The sequence below is a fragment of the Aspergillus nomiae genome, assembly GCF_001204775.2.
Source record: "Aspergillus nomiae NRRL 13137 chromosome Unknown contig00424, whole genome shotgun sequence".
Classification (NCBI taxonomy): Eukaryota; Fungi; Ascomycota; class Eurotiomycetes; order Eurotiales; family Aspergillaceae; genus Aspergillus; species Aspergillus nomiae.
Genome location: NW_015378479.1, coordinates 1 through 10,133, shown reverse-complemented (window position 1 = coordinate 10,133; position 10,133 = coordinate 1). Strand labels below are relative to the sequence as shown.

Here is a 10,133-nt window from a genome sequence, read left to right as displayed (position 1 = left end):
ATCGGGCCCTAGCGCACTAGTCTCGGAAACTCTGAGAAACGCCTGCGACTAGTGACGGTAAGATCGGCCTATACGTAAGTGCACTTAAGTGGTGCCTGTAACGGTCGACCGCTCGTATCATGATTAGAGCCTCACTATGAATCTGGTGCAGTTATAACCAGGCTATTTATCAAAAAAAAGAAAAAAAAAAAAGGAGATGACAAAGACACTTCGTTAGACATAAAACATCGCTGAAATACTGACAGCCATCAAGGCTGATAAGGCGGCGGAAGATCATCCGAATTCAAGCTTTCCTTATCCGAACCATCCGAGTCGGGGTCCCATGCCTTGGCATCTTGGGTGACAAGCTTCTCCGAAGAAACATGGCCGATGTTCTATCTCGGGTTAGTATACGTCTCCGAGAAGACCAACGATTCTCTACATAGTGATAGCGCAACTCACCTGGCCGTCCTGGGTCACCATGACGACCTCATTATCTCCAACTCTGCCAACTAATTTTCCATTCTTCCAGACCCCGTGGCGTAAGGTCATGCCAGTGAAATCGGTCCGGATAATCACGCAATCGCTCACATCGCAGTTTTGGAGCTTGGATCTCTTCACGCGACTTCGAGCAACCCGAACATCCTCAAGATGACTGCGGCGTATACAGCTCTCGTCCATGACGGATGACCCGTGGACTTTGCTCCGGTTCAGGGTACTCTGGCCCGTAACGGTACTATTTTGCACCGAGGTGTGACCGCGGATCGAGCGCACAGTGTCGAACCTGGAGCCATTGGCATCCAGGGACTTAGCGGAGCACACATTGACAAGCTCGCAGTTAGTGAGCTTGCAGCGGCGGACATACGAGTTCGCGATCACCGTATGGCTGATCTTACTACGCCGAATGGTGGTGTTGGCGGGCGATAAAGGTGTTACCCCGCTACTTCCTGGGAAACTTTTGCGAAACACATTGACTGTGTCGAGCTCACTTCGATGGATAGTGTCAGCGGGGGTGAGGTCGTTAAAGCAGCAGCGGTTGATAGTCGAACGGGAAATCGAGGGAGTGGAAGCGCTAGGAAGATTGCTGTTGCTGATGGCGCTCTTTTTGGTCATTTTGCCACAGCGGTATTTGATATCGACAATCCGTGTTGCGTATACAGTTGTGTAACGAGTTTGAAGTTGATCATCAGTGATAGAGACGGGGGTACATGATCAACCATGGGAATTCTGTTGCCTACTGCGTATACGAGAGTGTCTGTCAGCTCGGTGTTGATAGTAACCTATAGAACCTGGAAAGTCTAACGAATGGATCAAACGGGTTAGCCTGTCGACGCCTGATGTGGCTGAGCGGTAGGCCAATCATACTGCAATAGAAAAATTAGAGCCGCAGATTGCAGAATGATTGGTGCTTCTTTTCTCGTTATCTTGATTAATTGCCCACTAGAAATCAAGCACTTATACATACGAAGCATTGTACAACTCCAAGCAAAGCAGTTAAAAGTGGAAATGATTATCTATATCCATGATATATTGAACCCGTCCTTCTCTACCATTTTAACATGTAATTTCCCCGCAGAAGGAGATGGATATATTTTCCATTACATAGCAGTAGTCTACTGGCCAATAAATTGAAGAAACTTAGTTCTGTTTGACATGATGCTAATGGATCCAGCTGACATCCAACGATCCGCGCCCAGCCTACGAACAAACATGTCGCTGCTCAAATCAAGACTCTTCCGAGTATCTACACAAACAACCAACACCGATAGCCATGTCAATAGACATACAACTCTCTACCCATCTTCACCATCTACAACGACCATACCATTTCATTTCATAGTCCTAAACGTAACCTCAATCACGATGCCGGCGCTCCCAAGACCCGAAACTGATTACGAGCGCTGGATGCGCGACCGCAATCCCAGTTTCCAGCTCACCGAACCACCGCAGTACGGTCCAGACCCTGATTCGAGTCATGAACATGTTCTCGGATCTCCTTCCTCCATGAAGCATGTTTCAGAGCCACAGTTCATGCTGTATGTCAACTCATCCAGTATTCTGCTTTACATTGCACGGTATCAATGACCCACAGGAAAGACCAGCATAGTCCTTCTTCTACCGGGAAAACAAGGTTGTTGGCTGAGTACTCCCGAGCTTGGGAGGCGATAGTCGATCTTGTCACAGCCTTAGTGATCTTGGGGATTCTTCTCTTTGCAATCTGGGTTGTGAAAGCGAGGAGAAGATCTGTTCCGAGAATACTAGGGAGCGTGTCGATTCGGGAGAAGAGGAATGTTTAGTGTGGGTGGTCTTGTCCGGGATGGGTGACGATTTGTATGACTTTTTATGATGTGCGAAAAGCCTTGTATTCTATTCTTCAGTTTTACTGATCTCGGGCATTCGATGGTGTTGAGATGTTGTGTTATGAGATAAGGCTGAGGGATCCATATTGACTACAGCTCATTTTCGGATGTTCGGCCCTCAGGTTGAATAGGTTTCGTTTATATGTCTATCACTTTTGATAGAGCTGATAGGTCACTTTCAAAGATTGCCACCATATGAACGCTATTGCTGATGCAACTGCAGGTTCCATAATCGCTATGATTTATCGAGTGATCATATCAAAGTCAAGTCAGTGAGCGAGTCCCTCTAAGGGGTCAGAACAGGTATGAATAGAAAAGACACAGAAGACAGAGTTGGATGGGTCAGAAGCAGAAAGAAAATGGATAGAAAATTATAGCAAATGTTGAGAAGAAACAATGGAGTGGTTTGTGATTTGCAGTAGTGGCGGGTAAATATATTTTATTTAGTTTCCTGCTCGAATCCAGTTTATATACTATGGATCAATCCAAACATACGCTTACTGAGCAAACTATCTCTATTGGTAAATTAATTAGCTCATCCTCTCTTCCTTGTGTTTCTCTATCCAAGCCACTTTCATTGGATCACTACCGATGCTGTTCTATCTTGCTAGAATCTCTTAATCTCAACGGAGTCATATGAATCTCCATAAGTCACATATATGTAACTCCGATGTGGCGATCTCAAGCTAATAGTCCTCTTTCCAGTGAGTCTTCACAGTAGATAGACACGTTGGTAATCGACGAAATCGAGGTCAGAGTCATCATGATAACTGATAAAAAACCACATCACTTATATCAAATGCCTGACAGTCTCTATGTGGTATGGCGTCACTCGATCTTCTCCAGCTCGGGCAATGTGCTACGCGATGGCCATAGTCATCGTTGAGGATAACCTGCAATGACGGGGGTTTACGATAGTTTTTGATTAGCTTCATTATGCACTCGCCTTTGGAGGAGATTGCCAACTGCGTGGACTTCGCTTTTGTCCGTTACGATTCTTCGGGCCTACAAGGCACACAGGGGGTAGGGTAGACAAGGAATCAAGTATAGGAACCGGGGTGAGATGCCTCTCCTTGGTGGGAACCGCCATGGTCTTGGTTGTAGTCGATGAGCCTTCGTTAAGGGACTCACCTATCTCGTCTCACACTCCTTCAACGAATATAGCGAGCGCTTCAGAGGTTATTCGGTATTATCCCGACTCTGAAAGAAAGTTTGGATTTAAAGGAAAGTCTTTACGGTCGAATCATAATATGACATTTGCAGGGCAGATTATGTCATAATGAGAAGGATACCCATACATTCTATGTTAACAGTGAAAAGGGCGAAAGGCGGGTGCCTGAGGAATGGCCAAGTCGACCGTGCAGAAGCACATAAGAATCGACGCAAGCAGGTATCCAGGTCCATGCGGTTGGTTTGACGCAGAAATCCCATCGTCAAGAGCGATACCACGGTCTCAGACCGTGTCATTGAGCCATGCCATGGCATCCATGATGTCGTGGCATTGCAGGTTGACCTGACACCGTGTCAGAGCAACTGCATGGGAATCATGCAATCCCTTCGGCAAATGGAACAGACAAACGGAATGTTCGTCCGCCTGGCAACATTTGATCAATGATCTACAGGATAATCGGCGTGTGGACGACGAACCAGGCACTTATAGGGGGTAGATATCTACTGTTGTGTCTGACAATGTTGCAATATCAGTAGAGCAACGATCAGTGGTTCTCAGGAACCGACGGACAGTTGCACTGAAGGCAGAGTGGCGCCAGCCCAGACCGCCAATCCCCACTCCATCGATGACATGTCGATAAGGCAGCTTTAGTCTGAAGCACAATCATCATCCACGACGAGATGACGCGATTGGCCTGGAGAATCTGTAGCCGATGCATAGAGTTAGTTTAAATTCTCCGATGGGGTCACCTCGGCGTCATGCATCCATTGGATGTGTGTGACTTACTCAGCCCCATTTCTTGGGTGTTCATGTTACAGTTGAACAGCACAAGGTCGGTAGGGGCATGGCCACCATTTGCGACATGGCTGTTGTGTCGTGTCTAATTTGATGCCTGGACCTCCGAGCGAACAAAGAACAGTGTCACCTTGGAAACTTTTTGAAACACGTGGGGGTGCCCCGCCAACCGTTACAATAATGAAGAAAGAGAATGAAACTTTTGGGACATTGTATAGCATCAATGTCGTCGACTTCGGGACAGTCCCTCCCTACTTTGTTCCCTGAGCTCACATAACCAATGGCTGGGTGGTATGCGAGCCAACCGGACAATGAGCATTGTTGTGACAATGATTGACAGCTGTGGGAACCAAACATTATTTTGCCGCATTCAACCGAAGTTTTGCCTGGACTGGGTCTGAGATCTCACATTGAACGATCCGGAAACGGAAAGACAGGTGCTGGAGGTCGGTTCCAGTTTACCTAATAGGACGCAGAGCACCGCCATTCTCCCAGTTTAAATTTTGAAACATCTATCCATGACTTGTTGGTTAACCCCTTGCTGACCGGTGTAATATCCCACGGAGGGGGGGGATATAATTCTTCCCCTATATAGATTAGGATCGCTGGGCGAGGTACCGAGCGACTAGTATTGGGCGACGACGAGGCGTACGCGGGAGGACCGAACTGACCGTAGCATTGATACTAGTGTCTCGTGCCGGCTAACGGCATTCGGACTAGGGGGGATCCAAAGGTGTACGCGTGTTGCAGCCTCCAGCTTCTTGGCAGGGCTTCTGGAATGCAGGCAATGAACAAACTATCGATGATATTTATGCCTCATGACTGACTCGTTGGGCCTGGTGGTATGTCCAGAGGGTACCTCGTCCAGGGTGTGCATACATAGTACTATGTAGGAGATACTACTACGATCTATTGCCAGACCGATGGAGAACACACAGACATCCTCGTACCTAAACCAGCGTAACTTTATACACAGGCAGTATCAGGGTGGAACCAACAAACTCTCGCCAAAGTCGACGATCCCAAGCGAGCGGTGATCACGTCACTCATAGATTGATATAACTAGTCATGAATCAGTCAGTCTACCTCGACTAGCACCGAGTATATATATAGATATATACATATTACATTTATACGAATCTGGACGAATCATGAGAATACACTGGCTGCAGAAGATATGCGAAGGTGTTTGGGGAGTTTCCGTTCCGTCTCCAGTTCAGTGTAACAGTCTCGGCCACTCTCATTAGACCGACTACCACCGTTGCACTCAAAATGGGTGTCACATACCACACCAACCCTACTGGCAATGGACCGATTTGATTTGGATTTTTTTTTTTTCTTGTTATTTATTTTGTTCACTACTAATCCTGACTTATTCCATGTTGACCCCCTTTTTGATCCTGGAGATTTTTTTTTCCTCTTTTATCTTGTCGTCACCATTCTGTTGCTTAATCCCTGGACGAGCCACCCTGGGGAATTTTGGGTGATTGCTATGGAATGTCAGTACACCGCGTCACTGACAGATCGTCTAAACTAAAGGCACCCCAAAATCGTCCTCCCATAATTATAGTACCAGTACTTCAAGTGACACGAATTAAACTAGCAGACGATTCTATGCAGGTTGAATGGACTACACATTAGGGTAGAACCGGTATTGCCGTAACGGCGTACCGTCTCGTACCAGGACGGTTTACACATTGGAGCAGTGGAAATCTATTACACTAACCAGATCATGGGTGTTGGAAACTCGAATGTAACTCTGGTCGCGGCACAACGTGGTAGGCCCGGGTAGAGTGGTTCCAAGATCCCATTCGATGGCTCATCGATTGTTTCGTCTGCGAGATGAGGGAATCGGCAGTTGGCCACACCCGTTTATGCTTAAGTATCCCATTGGGAAAGGGGGATCATCCTGACGAACGGAAGGATACTACTAGTACGGAGTCGTAGGAGGATTCATTCCCCGCAGATTGTTATCCGAGATACAGTCCAGAGATAAGAATCAGGAAAGTAATTTATCTCAATCTTTCATGCGACAGATCGATCACGTTTTTATATCCTGGTAGCGGATCACAGGATTGTCGTGGTCGATTGATGTCATGATTCCCGGTAATGTTCCTCGACCAATTCTGCTCTGTACTAGTAGTAGTGTGGTGGAAAAAAGGTGCCACTCAATGTTCTTCTCCGATGGGTCATTGAGCCATGGCATTGGATGTTTGCCCTTTGTTAGTTTCCCTATGCGTCGCGAATTTAATCGAGATGTTCCTTCAGGGTAGCAGTCGAACTGGATCTCCACTCGCGGTCATCTTGGTTGGGGTGGGAATCTCCCATACGGTCATGACGATACCGAACCTGCAATACGCCCCCCCGACGAACCGTACATTACCTGGAAAACAGTACGGAGTCAGTCCTGTCTCTCCGGTGCATCTCTTTTCCTTTTCTGCATCCATCAATCAATACTCAATCTCTCCCTGATCCCCCTCTTGTAGTCTGGTTGTTGACTGCCTCTCTCACTTTCTTTCTCTTGATTCACCGCTGTTGTTGGTCCCTTTTTTCTTTTCACTGTGTTTTGAAATTCTTTTGAATTTCTCCATCCATCATTCCTTGGAGGGTGAGTGACCCATTCATTCTGCTGGATCCCTTCCAGGAATGGACACGCGTTGATCCATGCTTGAAGTGCCTCTGGGTTATGGTCCCGTCACCCTCCGTTGACCATTACCACTCTACTTAATACTACTACTTTCTGACGATACTACTACAACGGGCGAGGAAACAAAAAACAAGCACCACCACCACCTGAACGCTTCGTGCAACTACGGCAGAAGTGTGTCTTACTTTTGCCCCATTGACTTAGTTCGGTGGAGAGAGATTTGAGCCATTGCACTCTCGTCTGGCACCACTATTTTCAACCCTTTCTCATTATTTCCCAAACCTAATAGCTTTTTTTTTCCCACCTTTTTTTTATTTTATTTCTATTTGTATTATTTATTTATTTATTACCCCCTCTCACTGGGTCCCTCTCTCTCTCCGACTTTCCAAACGGTCTCCACTACAGCTTGACGAGGGATTGTTGCTGTGGGATTTTCCCACCAGTGTTACCTCACGTCTCATACATTGCAACTCGGTTCCATCACCATCGTTGAGGTCTCTCTCTCCTTCACTATATCACCAGTGAATTGCTACTCTCCTTGGAACCCGGACAAGACGACATCACTTCCGCTATAATAACCACTCATTCTCGCAAACTGGCCCCTTCTTTCGGCAGATGCATACGCCTATGAGCTCATTTCATCTTGGTCTTCACTTCCATATTTAAGCCCCGCTCGTCTCACTTCACTGTACCTGAATTCACTTGTCACCATTCATCTTCACCACTTGGACAAGGCGGTCACTCCACGACCTACTTGAACGGACCATGTCGGCGTCCCTCACCAAGGTCCTGCATAGGATGCAGGAGCTCTTTTCCAACGTCGTCGCCGCCTTAGAAGCTATGCTATTGTTTCCATCACTCTTCCGGGATTCCTCTGGCAAGAGGAAATCATTCCACCGGGCATCTTGGCGCCGTCGCACTCTCGGTGACCTGGCTGACGAAGTCGACCATGTGTTCACAGCCCCACTGTCCATGCAGAACATGGCCGTGATGTCCGAAAAGATCCGTGAACAGCTTCGAATTTGTCTCCAGTCGAGTCCGGTCAGCATGTTGCCATCGTACAACCATGCGCTGCCATCAGGAACGGAGAAGGGAACCTTCCTGGCCCTCGACGTCGGAGGCTCCACCTTCCGTGTGGCTTTGATTGAACTTCGCGGAAACGGCGACATGGACATTCTCCGGGTCAACTCGTCCCCCATCGACGAGCAGGTCAAGCTTTTGGAGGGAACCCTATTCTTTGACTGGATGGCGGAGAAGATCGATTCGATGCTATCCCAGGTCGGCGCACAGTACGGTCGAGAATCGGCGCCATTGTCCATGGGCTTGTCATGGTCATTCCCAGTGGAGCAAACGTCCATCAACAGTGGGTTGGTGATTCAAATGGGCAAGGGCTTTTTGTGTTCGAATGGTACTGTGGGACAGGAGCTGGGAGATCTGATTGTCAAGTCGTGTCACAAACGTAGTTTGAACCTCCAAATGGGTGCCATTGTAAACGACAGTTCTGCTACTCTTCTTTCTCGTGCCTACGTGGACCCCAAGACCCGCATGTCCCTGATTCTTGGAACGGGAACCAATATGGCGATTCATTTCCCGGTGCATGCGATAGGATTGACCAAGTTTGGCACCAGACCCGTAGCTGGTTCGACTACGCCAAGCACGTCATCATCAATAGCGAGCTGAGCATGTTCGGTGGCAAGGTTCTCCCCATGAGCCGATGGGACGATGTTATCAACCGCACCCATCTTCGACCCGACTACCAACCATTAGAATACATGATCACCGGGCGCTACCTGGGCGAAATTATTCGACTGATCATCGTGGAAGCCGTGGAGACCGCACACTTGTTTGGCGGTGAACTCCCTCGCTCCATGCGCGATGCCTATTCGTTCGACACGAGCATCGTCGCTGCCATTGAGGCCGATTCGTCCGCATCATTTTCGTCGTCGGCGGCTCTCCTCCAGAAGGAGCACACATTCCACCGTGCCCCCTCCGTGGATGACCTCAAGTTCTTACGCCGTATCTGTGAGATTGTTTCGAACCGCTCCGCGGGATACCTGGCAACGGCCATCCACAGCATGTGGTGTTTGCGCAACGAGGCCGAGTTCCCCGAAGTGACCGCCTCTGCAACATCTTCAATCAAGGAGACGCAAGAGGTGACGGTGATCGAGAGTGAACATCCCCAGAGTTTGACCATTGCATGCGACGGCAGTGTCATCAACAAGTATCCCGGCTTCCGGAATCGTTGCCAGGGTTACATCAACCAGCTGTTGCAGGAGACGAACGCTTCGAAGGGCACCTTGGACGCAACTCCCAGCCCCTCCGTCCGCCTCGAACCCGCCGCGGAGAGTGGGATCCTCGGTGCGGCGGTTGCGGTTGCGGTCGCTGTGGCCGAGAAGGCATCGACGTGAATTGCTGGGGAAACATGATCGCGTTTTCAATCTCCTCGCGGGGAATTTAGATACCACAGTCATCCATTTGTCGTTCTAGGTGTGTTGCTGGTCGTCTGTCGGGCCTCACACGGCGTTCATATTGCATTATCCGGTGTTATGGTCTCATCTTTCTTCCACTTCGTTTCTGCGCGTTTGGGTTGGCTTCGGGGTTCGGGCATCTGGCTTGTTTTTGTTGTTGTGGCTTGTAACACAGCGTGGTTGACGCACTGTGTGCTCATGGGATTCGCTACTTGCATATATGTATGAGCTGAAAGATTCAGGCGCTGTGCATGCTCCTTAGGCGAACGGAATAGACGGTTTGGCCGGGGGCCGAGGATAGAGAGAATTGGTGTACATAATCATATCCATAATCATAAATCCAGAGCATGACCTATTCCTCTTTCTCCCACGGCTCGGGACAGGCCCATCACTCCTTACAAAAGTCCTGCAGCAACTCCAACATCCTCCGTCGTAGAACGGCGAGTTCATCCCTGCCGATCCCAGGAGGATGAGTCGACCCCGCCGAGTCGACGACCAGACTTGGCTTAATACTGAAAAAGGGGATCTGCAATGCCCGCAGCTCTCCCATCAAGCATCGGCCATCTGCTTCGACGCCTTGTAGACCTTCAGATCGTAGTTGGTCAACTCAGCGCGGTCTTCTTCGGCCGTCTGTACTCATTAGTCTTCCTCAGTGCAAATTAAAGCATATCAAACAACACCTCTCCATCTACTACGGAAAAAAAAAAAGAAAA

General features: G+C 48.5%; 3 protein-coding genes across 3 annotated transcripts, besides 1 other annotated feature; 2 read left to right on the top strand and 1 right to left on the bottom strand.

Annotated features, from left to right (window-relative positions):
- Positions 1–248: 248 nt before the first annotated feature.
- On the bottom strand, positions 249–1,092 carry ANOM_009764 (uncharacterized protein; the record flags this gene model as incomplete). The annotated part of the gene is made up of 2 exons (XM_015555020.1): positions 249–374; positions 442–1,092. 2 exons carry the CDS (start codon positions 1,090–1,092, stop codon positions 249–251), a joined length of 777 nt encoding a protein of 258 aa, XP_015402570.1.
- Positions 1,093–1,842: 750 nt separating this feature from the next.
- ANOM_009763 (uncharacterized protein) lies at positions 1,843–2,064 on the top strand (the record flags this gene model as incomplete). Its single annotated transcript, XM_015555019.1, has 1 exon — positions 1,843–2,064. The coding sequence occupies one exon, from the start codon at positions 1,843–1,845 to the stop codon at positions 2,062–2,064; it is 222 nt and encodes a 73-aa protein (XP_015402568.1).
- A 5,653-nt stretch (positions 2,065–7,717) lies between these two features.
- On the top strand, positions 7,718–9,360 carry ANOM_009762 (putative hexokinase; the record flags this gene model as incomplete). Its single annotated transcript, XM_015555018.1, has 2 exons — positions 7,718–8,545; positions 8,581–9,360. 2 exons carry the CDS (start codon positions 7,718–7,720, stop codon positions 9,358–9,360), a joined length of 1,608 nt encoding a protein of 535 aa, XP_015402569.1.
- A 609-nt stretch (positions 9,361–9,969) lies between these two features.
- Positions 9,970–10,026: a sequence feature (Short protein (ANOM_009761, KNG81651.1) was converted to a misc_feature.).
- Between the last annotated feature and the right edge of the window lie 107 nt (positions 10,027–10,133).